This window comes from Octodon degus, unplaced genomic scaffold, assembly GCF_000260255.1.
Source record: "Octodon degus isolate 3935 unplaced genomic scaffold, OctDeg1.0 scaffold00002, whole genome shotgun sequence".
Taxonomy (NCBI): Eukaryota; Metazoa; Chordata; class Mammalia; order Rodentia; family Octodontidae; genus Octodon; species Octodon degus.
In genome coordinates, this window is record NW_004524578.1 from 19703667 (window position 1) to 19720913 (window position 17247).

The following is a 17247-nucleotide window of genomic DNA, read 5'->3' on the forward strand; positions in this document are numbered from 1 at the left end:
GCCCTTTATCCACGAATGCCCAGGGCACCACCCCAAATTCTGAGCACTGTCTGACAAGAGGGCACCAAGAACTTTATAAAGAAGCGTACTGTGGGCCCAGCATTTCAGAGAATGTACCCTGAAACTATTTCCACAAAAATGCAGTTTGTTGGTTAGCTTCTTGGGCTCACCACCTGGTCAGAATCAAGTCAGTGGCTCTAGGGCAGGAAATCCCGTGGAACCCTCTTTAGAGGTTGCCTCTGATCCATCCCCTGCGCATCGCCTGTCCCTCCCTCCACAACCCACAGCCTTCTCTGCCCAGTGATTGGGCACGACATGTCTGAGTCCCACACACTTTATTAGAGCAGGCAGGCCTCCAGCAGGCCTTGTGACAGATGCTCACAGGAGCTGAGGCAGTGGAGTGTACTTCCTGAGGCCCAGAATCCACAGGTGGGGCAGGGCAGCACCTTCCCCACCTCCTGCGCCGTCCAAGTGGGTGAGCCTGGAGGCAGTGCTGGTAGAGCACGGCGGTGTGGCTGAATGTGGACCTTAAATTGGATCAGGAGACATCAGAGCCAGCTGTGAGGGTGGGGGGAGTGGCACTGTGCTCAGCAAAGTTGTGCTTAGTCAGAGCTGCTCTGTTCTCAGTGCTGCCACTGCGAGTATGTCCCTGAGCCGCGGGGCGAACAGCCCCTCACTCTCCACTCTGGCTGGGCTGGATAAGCCCGTATTCTACCGCTTTTGCCAGGCAGGCAGCGGCAGCCCTGGCGACGGGGCCAGCCTCGCCCTTTGCCAGCACTGACAGGATCTCCAGCACCTCGCTCTCCATTAGGGTGCTGGCAACCTCCCTTGAGGCCTCCACCATGTTCAACACCACCACGGCACCCCGGTGCTGCAGCTCCTGGTTGGGGCTCAGAAGCAGGGCCTGCACAATCTCCAGCCAGTGCGTGGTCTGTAAGGAAGAGGTGGGTGTGACCAACAGCACCAGGTTCAATGCTGGTGAACCCAACCACTCCCTAGGATATGTTCTCCCTGGAGCAGAAGTTCAGGGCACCCAGGCACTGACCACTTGGGGGATGCGGCTGCATAGTGAGGGCCGCGCGGAGGTGAGCATGGCCAAGCCCCCAGCAGCTGCCCGCCGTAGCAGCTCGTCGTCCTCTCCACTGTATAGCACCAGCAGCTTTAGCCGGTCACTGTCCTGGACTTCAAAGAGGTCCTGTACCTGTGGCCCAGTGCCGGGGAGTAGGGGGGAAGGACAGTATTAGCTGCACATGAAGCCAGCGCTGAGCACAGAGCCCTGTGCACCACTGCCCATCACAAGCTCCCGGTCGGCCGCACCTCCTTACTCATGGCCAGGTTACACATGCATTCCGTGGCCGCCCGCCGGAGCATCTCGTGCTCCTCAAACATGTAGCCCTCGATCATGGGCACAGCCTTCTCCTTCAGAATCTTCTGTCTGCAAAACAGAGGTGGACCTAGGTCAGCACCGTCAGAGCTCCTGTCCCCATAGCCCCTTGGCAATGCCCGAGGTCCTCCTGCACCAGGCAGGAGCTGTACCACTCATCTCCTGACCAGATTTGTGCACAATGCTTGCAACCAGGAAATGGGGGCAGGAATGGTGGCAGGAAGATGTAAGTGTTCGCCCTGACCAGGCCATGCAGTGTCTTACTTAATCCTCCCAATCCTGCTGTGAAGGCACAGGGGTGATTACCCTAATAGTTTGCAGGAGGAAAAAGAAGCCGGTGGTGAGCCACGTGCCCAAATCCTGGCTGAGCCCACCACCTGGGGCCAGGCACTTACTTGTACACGGAACACCTGTACGTGCATTTTCTCATTTCATTGTCCTTACCACTACTCCATGAGCCACATATAATCAACCACAGAGGGAGAAACTGAGGCAGAGAAGTAATTTGTTTGAGGTCATGCATTGGTGCCTAGTGAACCCAGGGTTTGAACTGAGGTGGTGTCTCCTGGACTCATGTGCATGATGCAGGAGTCACTGTGAGGCCCAGAGAAGCCAAAGACTAGCTGGGCCTGATGGCACACACCTGTAATCCCAGTACTCTTGAGAGGCTGAGGCAGGAGGACCACAAGTTATGCCATCCTAGGTAACTCAGTGACTTAGACTCTTTCATAATACAAAATTTAAAAAGGACTTCTCAGTTCACAGAAACACACACAAGCATACACATACACGCACCAATAACTAGGGAGCATTTTTCAGCTATAAACACTATGAGGGATGATCCCAATTCTAGTGCTTGGTCAAGGCCTCACCGGAGCCTCTCGCTGATCCCAGCCAGATTTGTTAGGGCCATGAGCGCCTCGAAGTTCTGAAGTCCTGAGCAGTCAAGGTGCAGCAGAGAGACGAGGGGCCGGACCACCTCATAGATCTTTGATCCAAACGCCACTGTCAGAGCCATTTGCCACTGCCCCCACAACCCAACCACCACACAGGCAGGAGTCCACCTCAGAACTGTTCTCTGAGGCTACCCTTCTCTACCCAGGCTGAGCAAGCCACTGCTTGCTGTTGGTCCCAAGGGAGGCCCGGCCAGCAGCCATCAGGGCCCAGGGAGAGGGCAGAGAGGACAGGTTCAGGGCAAGGTGGCACGCACCCGCTCACCAGGAAAGGTCATCTCTGGATTGGAGGTGATAGTGAGCTTGGCGAGGGCCTGGGCGGCCTTGGTCTGCCCCACATCGGTGCCTTCCAGGGCCAGTGGGATCAGTGCCTAAAGGAATAAGCCCTTCAGCACCAGGATGGACACAGGACCCTGAGCTCTGGCTGTCCCTTAGCCTTCCCTCTTGTCCAGGCTGACAACACTCCTTGGGTCTCCTCACCCTGCCCTAGCACTTGCTGTAACACCCAGATGTGGCCAGACCTGGACTGGGCCAAGTGCCGGGCCAGAGGAAAAAAGCCACTGAGAAGGGGGCTCGGACCTAGAGGCAGTGAGGAGGACCCTGGGGAGCCACACTGGCCCTCTTCTTGGGGTGATGGCTCTGCTATTCACACTAATGTCTTTCTGTGTCCTGCTAAGCCCAACCTCTGGCACAGCAACCAGTGGGTCCCAGGTCCCAGATAGGAGGCCAGTGTCACTTACCTTGCCCCCACCCTGAGCTACCACCACACCTCGGTCCTCCACCTCTTCTACCAGGGCCAGGAAGACCCTGCAGGGATAGAGCAGGCAGCCAGTGGTGGCCCACAGCATGGGGCCTGCCTGGCAGGAGCTGGGGTGCAGCGTCCCCCAGCAGCTTACCTGGAGAGCAGCTCTCGGCAGGAGTTGGTCAGCACAGGGCTCTCAGTCTTCACCATGCACGTCATGGCTGACACCACACCAGCCGCCAGCAGCTTCTTCACTCGTGCCCGTATGAAGCTAGGTTTGTCCTAATAAGGGAGGCAGCTCAGGGGGCCTTGTCCACTGAACTGGGAGAGGGGACCCTCCCCACCGAGGACATTGATGTTCATAAAAGGGAAATGGCCCACTTCCAGCCAGATTCCCTGGGCCAAAGGTCTCAAGAATGGGGAGACCTGCCTTCCAGCAGCCCTCACCTTGGGGTGCTGCTCAGGCACATGCTGTTTGGCATACTTGGCCAGCTCCACCATCTTGGGGTCAGGCTCCTCATAGTCGTAGCTGTTGGTGCAGTTGACCAGGGCTGAGGCCACCGCAAAGAGCACAGACCTCTCCTCAGACTGCCAGGAGACAGAAGCATTCCAGACCCCTGGACTCAGAGAGCCCCAGTCGGTATCCCCAGCCCTTTCAGAGAGGTTACCCTTCCTGACACTGTTGGTACCCGCCCCCACAGAGTACAGCTGCCCTTCTTCCTGGGACACAGTCCCTACAGTGACAGCAGGAACCCAAGAGCTACCTTGCTGAGCTGGAAGAGTGCCTTTAGAGCAGCCCCGTCCCCCACAAACTCTTCTTTCACGTCGGCATCAAAGGTGAGGTAAGCCAGGCCCTCCACAGCCCAGCGCCGTGTGCCTGCATCGATTTGCTCATTGCAGAGCCACCTGGGGACACGCAGGGCAGGGGACAATGTCAGACCTAGGGAGTATGACGCAAATAAGCACAAAATGGGGACCCCAAGGCCTGAGCACCCCTCAACATGATGAAAGCAGGTCACGTGCCAGGATTCCAACAGTCTTCCTGGGGTGGGGGCAGTGGGAAGGGCTCTAAAAGCCCTGCTCACAAAGGCAATCAGGCAGGTGTGGAGCCACTGCTTTGCCATACAACTCACTTCCGACACTGCTTGGCCAGTTTGAGAGTGGAGCCTTCAGCAAACTGCTTCATGCTAAAGTCAGTCCCGCCAGCAGAGCCGAGCTTGCAGAGTCCCTGGGGAGTGGACAAGACCAGTGGCCTAGCTCCTAGGATGCAGGCCAGAGCTGGGCTCCTCAGCCCTGGCCTGGGCCTCCCCCATGGCCCTCTGGAGGTCACCCACACTGATCAGCACACCCCACCAGGCCACCCCACAGCACTGGACAACATAATCACCTCCTGGATGGCCACATGACACAGCGTGTCAGGGAATGACACTGGTGACTGCAGCATCCTGGGTCCCACCCCTTCCCAGTCCTCACTGAGAACTGCTGGCCCTTCCTATGCCTATGAAAGAGTTCTTTGCAAGCAGAGCCAAAAAACACTTCTAGAGAAAAGACGGGGTTTTAGGAAGTCAAGCCCTCATGGGACATAGAAATCCAGGTCTCTGCCGGAGGTGGACAAACTTCAATGGGTCAACAGCAGTTTCATGGAGGGCTCAACTGTCCCCAGACCATCAGCTCCTAAGGACAAGAGGCCCAGTGTCCTTTCTCTATGTGACTCACCTCCCTGACTTACCCAGAAGCCCTGTGGTAAGAGGAAGCAGGTCCAGGCCTCTCGCCCAGACAGAGCTCTGCCACCACAGATTCTCCCAGAGCCCCAAAGCCCACCCCAGCATCATACCACCAGTGCCCGGATCCGGATGCTGTCCTTCTCACTACGCTTGTACAGGTCCTTCAGCAGCGAGACACCATTGGCGGTGATGAACGAGGCCCGCTTGGCCTTGCCAGCCGCATGGATCAGCGCCTCCACGGCTACCAGCTGCTCCTCCTCCTGCTCGGAGGCACACAGGGCAATCACGCTCTCCATGACCCCACTCAGCTCCAGGGCCCGGTTGCCAGCGTCACACGGGCCCTGCAGGAGGCAGGACACAGTCTGGATAGCCCGCAGCTTCCCAGCCAGCCCTTGGCCTTCAAACCAGCTCCTGAGGGATACAAGGTGATGGCGCTCACAGCAAAGCATACATAAAGGGACTTGCCTTCCCTCTCTTCCCCTCTACTATCCAAGGCAGAAATAGAAAAAACAAAAAACAAAACAACAACAACAAAAACTGCCATGGGAAAGACTGTGACATTTATACCATAACAATCACAATTTTGTTTCTTTTTGCAGTCTTGGGTAGAATCAAGGGCTTCGTGCCAAGTTACATGCCTTTCTGTTTTGAGCCAGGGTCTCACTATGCTGCCTAGCAGGATTCCAGCTTGCAATCCTCCTGCTTCAGCCTTCTAGAGTCTAGGATTACAGGTGCATACCACCAATACACCTGGCAGCAGTTTTCTTTCCACTTCCAAACATGCCTCCCTGGCTGCTGACCCCCTCTCCTGAACTTGGTGCAGTCTGAGATCCTGCTGTCTGTCCCATAATACATCCTCAGTCTCCCCTGACAGCTCCTTTTGGCTGAGGACTGTCATGTGTCCACCTTGGTTGGGACAGATAGTGAGCACTCTGTAAACACAATCTGTGCTGGATGTATTGGACACATTACTGGAAATCAATCTGAGTGAACCTTCCTGCCCTGGTTACTTTGGAACAAGGTGTGGGCCAGGTACAATGCAAATAACTGTACTTGCCACCACTCAGAGGTGTGAGGCAGGGGCCCACGGCCAGCCCAGCAGCACAGTAAGACCCCATCTCAGAAAAATGAAACAAAAAGTGGCCTTAGATTCTGTCCAGCCCCTACTGGCACTCCCCAAGCTTCTCTCCTGGGATAAGCCCTTCATCCCTGTCCAAGAGTCCACACTCCACTACCCGACCCTGGTAATGGGACGAGCGGTGGCCTTACTTGATGTAGCTCTCACAGAGTCGATGGAAATTTTCGCGCTCGGCATCACACTTCAGGTCATCGAAGAGCTTGCTGAGCAGAATGGAGGCGCTCATTCGGCTGTTTGCTGTCACTGCGAGTTCCCCAGCAGGATCCTGCAGGGAGCCGCCCACCTGCAGGATCTTTTTCAGACCTGAAAAAGGTATCCACTTAGACAAGTCATTAATGCTATGCCTGCAGGAAAAGGGAGGTGGCTTTGAAAAAGACACAGAGAAGTAGGACCCCTCTCAGACAGGAGACTGCAGAGGTCAGACATGGCAGCAAAGCACACGGGGACCTGGCTGGCCCATTTGCTACCCTCGGGAGCTCTGTGCGCCGGCCTCATCCTGCACAGTGCTCTGAACTTTGCCACTCCTGCTCTGTAACCTTAAGGAGGACAGGGTACCAGGTCCTGGAGGCACACCAGGATGACCAAAGATGCTTGGTAGATGTATTCAAAGGCTTTGCTTATTTATCTTTTGGGGCAAAAGAGAAGTATGCATTGATATATTAAAATGTGTGATGGCTCAGTGGTCTAAAGCACCTATTTAGAACAAGCTTAGCAAAGCACAGGGACTGTGGTTCAATCCCCCAGCACCACATGCCAGCTAGCCCTGCCCCCTGGTGGGCTGAGCTGGCCACACACACACACACACACACACACACAAATAAAATAAAATTTTATTTAAAAAATAAATAAAATGTGTTCTTTTTTTGAGTATAAAATACATGCTCACTATTAAGACTTTAGCTGTGCATGGTGGTAGAAACCTGTGATCCCTGGACAGAGACTGGCAGGATGACCATGAGTTCCAGACCAGCCTGGGCTATAAAACTAAGTGCTATCTCAAAAACTAAACTACCAGGCTAGGTGGCACATGGCTGTAATCCCAACACTTGGGGGGCTGGAGCAGAAGGATCGCCATAAGTTTGAGGCCACCCTCAGCAACAGAGTTCAGTCTGGACTACATAGTGAAACCCTATCTCAAACAAAACAAAAGAAAGAACAGGCCACTGTGTTCTCTTTTCTTACCCCTCCTAGGGACATGCAGGCCTTAGCTACCCGAGCCAGCTTCTGTAAACTGTATCACCTGCCTTGATCAATGACCCAGAGAGTGAGGCTGTTGTCGGGGTCCTTAGGCGACTTCCGGGGCACCATTTTGATCAGGAGGGTCAGGGCATTGTCTCGGCCCTGGCCAGAGATGCCCACCTCAGTCAGCAGCTCCAGGAGATTACTGATGAGGACCTTCAGCTCCCGGCCGGGCTCTGGCAACAAGAGCACATGCATGGTCAGTGAGGCCCTGGGTTCAAGCTCAGTAGCCCTGCCCAACAAAAGGGACATTTTTTGGGCTCCACAGTAACCAGCCTGTGACCCTTGACCCCCACCAAGCTAGGGTGACAGAGAAGGGGTTCCTGCATGCTGGGCTCTGGGCTGAGCTCCGGCCTCCCCCATAGGCATCTCGACTGCTTAGACTCAAGTAAAATGTGGACAATGTGCAGCCACAAGTCTGGTCCCAAAAGAAATGGCCTGGCTGGTTCAGTCCTGTCCCTTCTGCAACAGAAACCTCCACACAGTCCCAGCCTGGCCTCCACTCACCCACGATGATGGCGCCCTCCTTGCCTCGGAAGCCCTTCTTGACACCTTCCTTCAGGGCATCAAACATCACCTGTAGCAGGTGGCAGGCAGCCAGGGACACAGTGTGGTCTTCCACACCCAGGATGGACACCACACGCCGAGTTCCCAGCACACTCAGGGTTGCCACTGTCTGGGGAGAGAAGCAGACAGTCTCAGCATGGTGCAGAGCAGGGCAGAGATTGCTATCTCAGAGCTGGAGTGGGTAGCCCAAGGTGAGACAACAGCTGGCAGGAAGGACCAGCACCCAGGGAAAAGTACATGTCACTGTCTAATGGGGTCACGACAGGATGGCTTTGTTGCAAAGGCTTTCTGAAGAACAGTCCAGCACCAGAAGACAGGGACTGCTTGGGCTGAGGAGCACTACTGCGGCTCACATCTCCCGAAGGAGACACAGGCTCCTAACTGCCAGATCCAAGGACATCTAGTTTCTCATCCAGTTCCAGACCTGGGGTCTGACCCCACCTGGGGGTATAGACATGCAAAGGAGGGGCCTGCAAGGCCCCCACCTCATTTCTAAGCTGGAGAACCCAGAAGGACTAGGCCAAAGGTAATACAAAGTAAATGGCTTGGCCCAGAAATACCGCCTGCACTTGGCCTAAGCACGCTGCACTGAGTACTTCCTACTACACTCCTAAGCAGGAACTGTAGGTGTCTCCAAAGTATCCAAGAGTCAAGTTCCTGTTCTCTGCATTAAGCCACTGAGGTGAGAGCTGGGGACAGGGATTTTACCACAGTGGCCCAGGAACAGGACTGTTCTTGCTAGAGACCACAGTCTGTGCTAAGAATCAGGTCACTATCTCAATGGTAAAGATGTCATGGGGGACCTGTGACCACATCATTAGCTAAGAAGCCAGTCAGACCTAGATGCAGAGCCAGGACAGATGCTGTTCTGAGCTTCACCATGGGAACCCCAAGCAAGGCAGCGAGCCCATGTTGGGAAGCTGGCTACAGGAAAGCAGGGCCCTGGGTGCTGGAGGCTGCTTTTGCCCTTCCTGGCCCTATCCTGTCCTTACAGTGCTCTTTCTGGTGTTGGTTTTCCTTTCCTGTCTTCTATCCTCTGCCTTAAGTTCTTTCTGGGATAAGAGGAATGGAAGCACAGATGGATGGATAGGCAGGTGGGTGGAAGGACAGACAGATCTCTTCCCCACCTACCCGGGACTGGTGATCAGAGCAAATGCCGACCAGTGTGCGCAAGGCTGCCAGCATGAGGTCTGTCTCTCTTGTGTCCAGCAGGCGCTGCAGGAGCTGAACCCCATTGTTCCGGAAGATCTTCTCAGCTCCAGCATCCTCCCGCGCCAGCACCACCAGATTCTGAGAAGCCTGTATCAGAGGAAGTGCACCGTGACCACGACACTGCACCCAGAACGGGACACAGCAAGCGTAAGCCCTGAGCTCTGGACACCATGGCTCCCACGTAGCAGCTGAGTGACAGTGGCCATAAATCCAAAAAAACTTCAGCTGCTTACAGAGGTGAAAGAACTTGCTTTTGGGGTTGACAACAACAGGAAATGAGTGCTTGTGAACTGAGTCCCTGGCAGAGGCTGAAGGGCAGGGCTGTGCCCAGTCACCTCAGTACATCCAGCTCTGGCACAGCCCCTGGCCAGGAGCACTGTGAATGGGTCCCCTTCCCTGGTTCACAATTGGGCTCTAAACCCTTGGACGTGCACGTAGGTTACGTGACTCAGGTTTGTAAGCATCTGAGGGCCACACTGGTGAACGAGGCCTAGGATGATAGCTGTGGCGGGGGCTCAGCCCGCTGGCCCAGACCAGGGATATACCTTCTGCTTCTTCTCAGTGCCTTTCTCTTCTGGGTCCAGCAGGATCTGGAACATCTGCTCTACCTTGGCATCTGTTGAGGACATGTATCGTACCTACAACGAACCAGCAAGATGCAAAAGAAGTTACCATTCCTGGCCAGAGACCGTGTGTCCCTGCTTGTTCCTGAGGCCTGGCTCCCATCTCTGGGCAGCAGGGAGGACAACTGGGATCAGTCCCAGCACCATGCCACGCCGGGCAGGAACAGGAAGAGACTTGCTGGGAGCCTCTCCTAACTTCCTGAGGCCATTTTCCTCTGACCTACTTCCGGCTTGGTAACCAGGACAGCGCTGCTTCTGCAAGCAGTTCCTGTCTTCCACACAGGAACATCTACGTGTGTGCCGCCGCAGCACTCAGCTTGGCATTTATGTCTTGCAGACATTCCCTTGGGTTCCTCTTTGGATTTTTTCCTTTTTTGGTTTTTTTGAGACAAGGTCTCACTATGTAGTTATGGATGGTCTTGAATTTGTATGTAGCCAAGGCTGCCCTTGAACTTGTGATTCTGTTGTCTCAGCCTCCCAAGTACTGGGATTATAGATGTGGACCACCACTCCCAGCCACAATTCTCTTGACAGTTTAAAAAAATAATCTGCATGGGCAAAATCATCCTAAACCTAATACCCTACCCTGCCAAGGTCCTGAACACAGACAAGAGCATAAATCCAGAATGTACCACTCCCTCTCCCCCTTTTGTATCTGTGGCAGGCATGACTAACCGATCACAACATGGCCCCTGGTTAACCTCAGAAAATCTATTTCCTAATCCTTCTCAACACAGTGCCCTAGGCAGCTGCTGCTGCTCAGGAGTTGGTGCTGAGAGGAAAGCTATTTGCTTACCCAAGTCTCAACCTTTCAATAAACTGGTCAGTTAATAGTGGTTTCCACTGTAACAGCATTTTAACTATCATTGGCCAAACTATTTGGTTAATTCAAGCTTGGTTATAGTTTATGATGGTTTTTCAATTCATTTTTATAACTCAATTTCAAAACACATCTACTATGGTAGGAAGGTACAGCAGCACAAAATGGTAACCCCTACTATTTGGGAGGCTGAGGCAGATAATCACAGGTTTGAGCCTGGAGAACTTAGCAAGACCCTGTCTCAAAATAAAAAACAACAACAAAAAAGCAGCCAGGCATGTCTGTAATTGCAGTACTCTGGGAGGCTAAGGGAGAAACACTGCAAGTTCAAGCCTAATGTGAGAAATTTAGTGACATTTCATCTCAAAAAAAAAAGTGCTGAGGATCAGCCTAGCTTAATGTCAAGACTCTGGTTTCAATCTCTAGTGCCTTTTTAAATGATTTATATATACATATATAGATCTCACATAAAAAGGCAAAAACAGGACATATACAACAATACTTCTTGAGACTGGGAGTGGTGGTGCGTGCCTGTAATCCCAGCTCTTAGGAGGCTGTAAACAGGTGGATTACTATGAGTCCAATCTAGTAGTGAGGCCCTGAACACCCTGAGGACCCTTCCCTAAAAAATAGAAAAAAATAAAAATAAAAAAAAAATATATATATATATATATATATATATATATATATATATACACACACACACACACACACACAATAATACTTCTTAATTTAAAAATATAGTTACAGACAAATCAGCCTCCTTTGGAAAGGAAGCTCAATCTCATTCCTTTCCCCAACGGTCACGAAATTATCATTTTGATGTATACGTTATTAAGTATTTTTCATTTCTATTTATATATATTTACCCAAGCATACTCACAAAAAAACAGTATTGTTTTGGGTATGCATTTGGAGATCTTTTCACCATAAATAACATCCTACTTATGTGTTATTGTGTATCTTGCATTTCTTTCACTCATGAAGACCTTCTTCCCATCAACTACAATCTAGGGGGCTGGGGAGATGGCTCAGTGGAATAAACGCTGCCTTGGCAAGCACAAGGGCCTGAGTTCAATCCCCAGTTACACACACACACACACACACACACACAAAACAAAAAACAAAAAAACCCTACAATCTAGATGTCTGTAATAAGAACATCACCCAGTCTTCTTAGCTGTTCCCCTATTACTCCCATGTAGACATGTTCCAAGTTTTCCTTACTACATACAGGCTGAGATAAATACACACACGCCTACACACGCACATGAATAAGGGTTCCTACAGAGTAAGAAGTAAACACACTAGGTCATAGGATATGTTCAGTCAAAATTTTAATAAAGGGGTTGGGGCTATAGCTCAGTGGTAGAGCACTTGCCTAAGTGAAGCCTTGGGATAATCCCCAGCAAATAAACAGGTGTATAAACACTGCAATAGACATGGAAACATACTCTCCAGAGAAGCTGTACTAATTTACCAGCCCTCTGCAGTCATAACCGACCCTGTCTCTCCAGCTTCACTCCTGGTGTCTGCATGTCCTCATAAAGTGTACAAACTTTAGGAAACAGAGCACCAAAAAAGTGCCACATGATTGTTTTAATTTGCATTCCCTATCCACTGGCGAAGTTGAGCATCATCCTCCACTCAACAGCCACAGTTGCCACTCTCCCTAGAGATGCTCCTACAGCTGCAACCAGATCCCTTTCCCACAGGTCAGTACCCAGAGCTCTCCCCTATCCTACATACCTTCTCCTGAATCTGCCCCCCAATGCTGCGCAGCGCCTCCTGGAAAACTTTGTTCTTGGGCTCGAGGCTTACACATCGCTGTAGGTCAAGGACAGCCTGGTCCAGGCGGCCCAGCTTCTCTAAGGCTTGACTTCGCCGGTAAAGGGCTTTAACATCGCCACCGTCCTTGTCAATGGCTGAGCACAAACAGGAGCTCTGTCAACACCCAAGAAGCCACCGTATCCAGGCAAGAGCAGTAGGGAAAGATCTCGAGGGCCCGAGGAAAGTGGGGAGACGAAAGTGGGGCTCTGTACTCCAGCCTCAAAAGGTGAGAATAGCTGCAGAAAAGGAAATGCCCGAGAAAATGGGAAAGAAAGAAGGCAGGCGTGTTTCAGGGCCAAGGCAGAGATGGAGCTGTGGTCCCTGCGCCCCTGCCCAGCACAGAAGCCCTGTCCATGGCTCCACACCAGGGCCCATTCCCCTACCTTTAGATGCTTCCGTTTCTGCTTTCTCATACTCTTCCTGTAAGAGCAAGATTAGGAGCCTAAGGCAAGTCATCTCCCTTCCTAGGCACTAACCAGCAGCAGGATCTGTCCTTCAGTCACCCCATTGATGATGCCACGCCGCCCTGAGGCCCAGAGACACCGACAACCGTGAGTGACCAAGAAAAGTGAGGCCGGGTAGGCAGGAGGCCGGTGGTCCCTGTCCCTCACCAGCTTGAGGTAGCAGGCGGCCCGGTTCCGGTGCAGGACGGCCTGGTCCTGGGGCGTGGCACCCAGATCCAGGGCCTGGGTGTAGGCGGTCAGGGCGCCCTCGTAGTCTCCGCATTTGAACAGCTCGTTGCCCTCCTTGCGCAGCTGCTCCGCCGAGATGGCCTGTGGGGGAGAGGCGAGAATGTCGGGGTTGGGGGACGGGGCCTCAGGGGAGCTGCGAGGAGAGGAGGGGGCGAGTCCCACGGAAGGCAAGGGACAGGGCCTAGGGAAGCATAGGAATGGGCAAGCAAATACGCAGGGGTAACGAACAGGTGGCTGAGTACGCACCCCGGGGACGGCGGGCCGGGGCTCGGGGGTCCGGGGATCACTCACAGTCATCTTGGCGCCGGAACACCAGCCAGCACTCGTTCAGCGTCTGCGGCCTGGGACGCGCACACCGACGCCCCGCCCCTTCTGCGTCAGAGGCGGGGCCAGGGGGTGGGGCCAAGGGCGGGAGGGCCGGGCCAGCAGGCACGGTGCAGGCCGGGATGCGCCTAGTGTATTCCCCCCGGGACCTTCAGGGGGCGCGCGGTGGAGGACGAAGGGCCGGGCGTGCGGCTGCTACAGCCTCTGCCCCGCCTGCGACTGCGATAGAAGTGCACGAAGTCAGCGGTCACCAGGGCCACCAGCAGCAGACTGTAGAGGCTCAGCGCTAAGAGCGAGCCTGGGCCCCTGTGGGCACGGGGAGGGAGAGCGTCAGGATCACGCAGAAGCGCAGGATCTCAGTCCTGAGCAAATTCAGACTTGCATCACAAACAAATATAGGAGCTCACGGTTACCCTGAGCCGCCCACTATCATGTGTGTAGTACACGGGAGTACTTGGTTTTCGGGGTTGACACCAAGATCTACCTCTGCGCCCCCAACGCATACCAAGAGCCTACCTGTTACCTCCCTGCTTTCACAGCCTCCTGACCATTCCCTTCCAGTACTAGAGATAGAACCCAGGGCCTTCTCCCAGAGCTACATTCCCAGCCCTTTTTAATTTTATATTACGAGATAGAGTGTCGGCCAAGTCGCTAAATTGCCCATGCTGGGTCGAATTTGTGATCTTCCCGCTTCAGCCTCTCAGAACGTTGGGAATGCAGGTGTGCCTGGCTAGCTTCAGTTTTTTGAGATCACGTGATTGTCACTTTGCTTTCTGACCCTCTACTAATCTGCAGACCTCCCCGTCCCAGAATTTAGAAACAGAGCCAAAGATACTGGACCGCCCTGGCAGTGTGTCTGTGACTACAGTATTGGAGCTCTCACCTGACAACCCGTGGGGGTGGAACAGCCGACAAGTTAACCTGGTACAGGGCCTCAAATTCAGCGCGTGTGCAGCAGGAGCCCCCTGCAGCCTGCAGGTGGCAGCAATAAGCCTCCTCCCGAGAATCAGAAAGCCGAGGACAGAAGAAACCCGGGTGGTGGCGGCCATCCGCATCCCAGGTGGCCTGACACAAGTAGGGGTGGTGGATCAGTGCTGCAGAGAGAGGCAAGAGGACTGAAGATGAGCAAGCGGCGTCTGCTCACATCCCACTGTACTAGATCGTGACCCCCCCAGAAGAGAAGGGCAGCTCCCTCCCTGCTCCCAAGACTGATCTCACAGGGAAAAAAGGACTGTACCTGAGCCTGAGGTGGGCCGGGCCAGGGTCTTCCAGCTGAACAGCAGCAGCAGCCCGAGAGACAGGCCTGTCAGCAAAGGTCCAGGCCTTTTCCTCTGGGAGCCCATGAGTCACCTGCACCTCAACCCTGGTCCTAGGAACCCTGACATCTCTCCCTCTACATCAAGGCTGAAGACGGTAAGGAATTAAAAATCAGAGAGGCTTCTAGGGAACCATTAACACAAACCTGAGGCTCCTCTACCTGAGCCTCTACCACAGGCTTCTAGGGAAACAGAAGTGTCTCGGTGACCATCATCTGCTGGAAAATGCAGGGCTTGTGGCTCCCATCTGTCCAGGGTTTTCTGAGCTGAAGGAGAGAAGGCTCAGAGGACTGGAGGAGGGTATGAGGCATGAGAGAAGCTGAGCAAGCAGGCTGAAGATCGGACAAGTACTCAGAAGCAAACACGTTGCTCTCTAAACCACTCTCTAGCTTCTAAGCTGCTGTGAAGCCCTAGGGATTCTGACAGTTGCATTTGATGCCACAGAGACCTCAGTTCCAGCTGTGGGACTTCCCTCCCTAACCACACAACGTGGCAACCGCCAAGCCCAGGTGAAAACCAAGGACTAGGCCTCCCATTAGCTTTCCCTGAGCCTCAGCTCTCCCCTCCCCCACTACCAAGCAGAATGTGAAAGCTACCCTGTCTGATGGGGTACACTTAGCAACTTGCTGACCCCATCTCTCAGGTACTACAGGGCTTTAAGGTAAAAGCCCTGGCTGTGGGGGTCCCTACAGATCAGCTTGGCCACCCTTCCCCAAATGTTAACCAAGGAGATAAGCAGTGTTGGAAGGGCAGGAGATTTCATCAGCAAGGCTGTGCTGGGAGGATAGAGATTCATTTGTAGACAAAGTAGACAAAGTCTTACTCTGTAGTTCAGGCTGGCCTTGAACTCACAGCTATCTCCCTGGCTCAGCCTCCTGAGTGCTGGAATTACAGGCATTTGCCACCAAGCCTGGCTCAGACAGAAGTTCAAGATTTTTAAAAGCTTGAAGTTTTATGAAAAGGGGGACAAAGGCGAGGATTGGGGTACATAACTGGAGGTTTGCATAGCTGTAACCCCGGTGAAGCCTGGTCTGGTTGAAGGTATCTCAGGCCTTGCTGGGGACACAGTATCATTGGAGAGGATAGTTCAGTTCCTGGTTCCTGGCACTGTCACAGAGTAATTGCTCCAGTTTGGAGTCTGACCTCACCATGGGGTGGGTTGTGAGACCTTGTTCTCCCTGGAATCTGAGTTGGCTCTAGGTTTAGGACAATAACTGGTGATCCTAGGCATCAGTCTAGGGAGTCTGGAACTGGATGCTCTAAAAGCTGGCAGTTGGATGTCCGTGCAAATCCTGAAAATTACTTTAGTTACTCTGGGTATGGTCAGACTTGAAGGACAATGGGACAGTTTAGGTGAGTTTAGGGCCAAAAAACTATGCATTCCTACTTTTTAGATAGATGATCCTGAAGTGTTTAACATACCTACATGCAAAGCTGAGCAGGGCTCTGACTCAGAGTTATAAGGTAATAAAAGAGACAGATACAAAAAGGAAGGCAGAGCTGGGTGTGGTGGTATAGGACTATCATCCCAGCACTCAAGAGGCTGAAGCAGAAGGATTACTGTGAGCTCCAGCCTGGAATACATAGGGAGACTTTGTCTCAAAAATAAATAAAATAAAACTGTACTTCCGATTTGATTTGAAACTGTCTCATTGCTATCTGTATATCAATAAAATTTTGAAAATATAAAAATAAATAAATAAAATAGCCAGGTGTGGAGGTGCACACCTGTATCCAGGCATTTGAATTCAAGACCAGTCTTGGCTACTAAGTGAACTCAAGGCCAGCCTGAAATGCATAACGAGAGATCCTATCTCAGAAAGACTAAATACATAAGTGAATAAATAAAATTACAAGGAAGGCAGAGGTACTAAGCTTCATCCTAACTAACTTTCAATTACCAGTTGGGCACCTGTTGATGGTGTTACAAAGGAAACCTTTTGGGGGTTCTCCAGGTCTCTTATTCCTCATATCTCATAGCTGCCATTTCTAAGGCAGGGAATTTCCCCAGAAGGTCCAAGGCCACCAGCCAGCAGAGTTGTTACTCCAGTGCTTACCCAAGCCAGGCAACAAGGTGCTCCCAGAACAGCTGTAAAAAGACTTATTACCCTAGAGACTCCAACAGGTGCCTGGGGACTGAAGCAGAAGCCCTTACAGCACAAGAAAGCAATGTAAAGTTTGTCCTAGTACTAAGAACAAGGACAGCTCGAGGGGAAACACCATTGTGGCCTGGGAGCCTGAATCTGAAGCAGTTAGGTTGTGATCCCAGGTCAGGACTCAGGCCCTACCTTCTCTTGGGCCCTCAGTAACAGGGCCTGTAGCTGCAGGAGTAACGATTTCTACAGCATTTTGAAAACGTCCACTGCATGGACAAACTGAAGATTGCTTTTTCTTCCTGGGAGTGTTCTTTATATCCATACAGACCCCACAGTCCCCTGTGGCTTCCAGGGCTGACCTTAGGGGCGCACTGTGAGGCCACTGCCTGATTTCTTGTTTGTCCTCGCTGCTCTCCAAGACCGTAGGCTCTTAGAGAGCGAGGTTGAACGAGGTAGCTGCGGTATTGCAGGATCTCCCTCTACAAGTTTTTTCTGTGTTTCCGACCTTAGGGAAGGGAATCAAAGTTGCAACAATCCCTCGGCCTCCGGCGCGCTAGGGGGCACTGCAGACGCTCCCACGACTCACC

General features: G+C 52.8%; 1 protein-coding gene across 3 annotated transcripts; it reads right to left on the reverse strand.

Moving 5' to 3' along the window:
* Positions 1 to 318: 318 nt before the first annotated feature.
* Unc45a (unc-45 myosin chaperone A) lies at positions 319 to 13320 on the reverse strand. Of its 3 annotated transcripts, none has more exons than XM_023710530.1 (20): positions 13216 to 13320; positions 12844 to 13005; positions 12616 to 12652; positions 12152 to 12327; positions 9505 to 9597; positions 8879 to 9046; positions 7688 to 7856; positions 7186 to 7356; positions 6073 to 6244; positions 4914 to 5214; positions 4213 to 4307; positions 3844 to 3985; positions 3527 to 3667; positions 3234 to 3361; positions 3078 to 3144; positions 2595 to 2708; positions 2257 to 2372; positions 1318 to 1435; positions 1046 to 1201; positions 319 to 931 (listed from the first exon to the last, which is right to left on the reverse strand). In XM_023710530.1, exons 1-20 carry the CDS (start codon positions 13219 to 13221, stop codon positions 674 to 676), a joined length of 2790 nt encoding a protein of 929 aa, XP_023566298.1. In that variant the 5' UTR covers positions 13222 to 13320; the 3' UTR covers positions 319 to 673. The 3 variants fall into 3 exon arrangements, with proteins under 3 accessions (XP_023566298.1, XP_004623364.1, XP_023566306.1); XM_004623307.2 differs by having other exon boundaries at positions 13171 to 13289; XM_023710538.1 differs by lacking the exon at positions 13216 to 13320 and having other exon boundaries at positions 12152 to 12468.
* Between the last annotated feature and the right edge of the window lie 3927 nt (positions 13321 to 17247).

Coding starts and splice junctions, on each gene's coding strand:
- Unc45a (XM_004623307.2), bottom strand. CDS start 13,221: ATGACTGTGAGTGATCCCCGGACCCCCGAGCCCCGGCCCGCCGTCCCC. Junction 9,598..12,151: donor GGGGGCAGATTCAGGAGAAG/GTATGTAGGATA, acceptor GGTTCGTTGTAG/GTACGATACATGTCCTCAAC. Junction 2,709..3,077: donor TAGCTCAGGGTGGGGGCAAG/GTAAGTGACACT, acceptor TTATTCCTTTAG/GCACTGATCCCACTGGCCCT.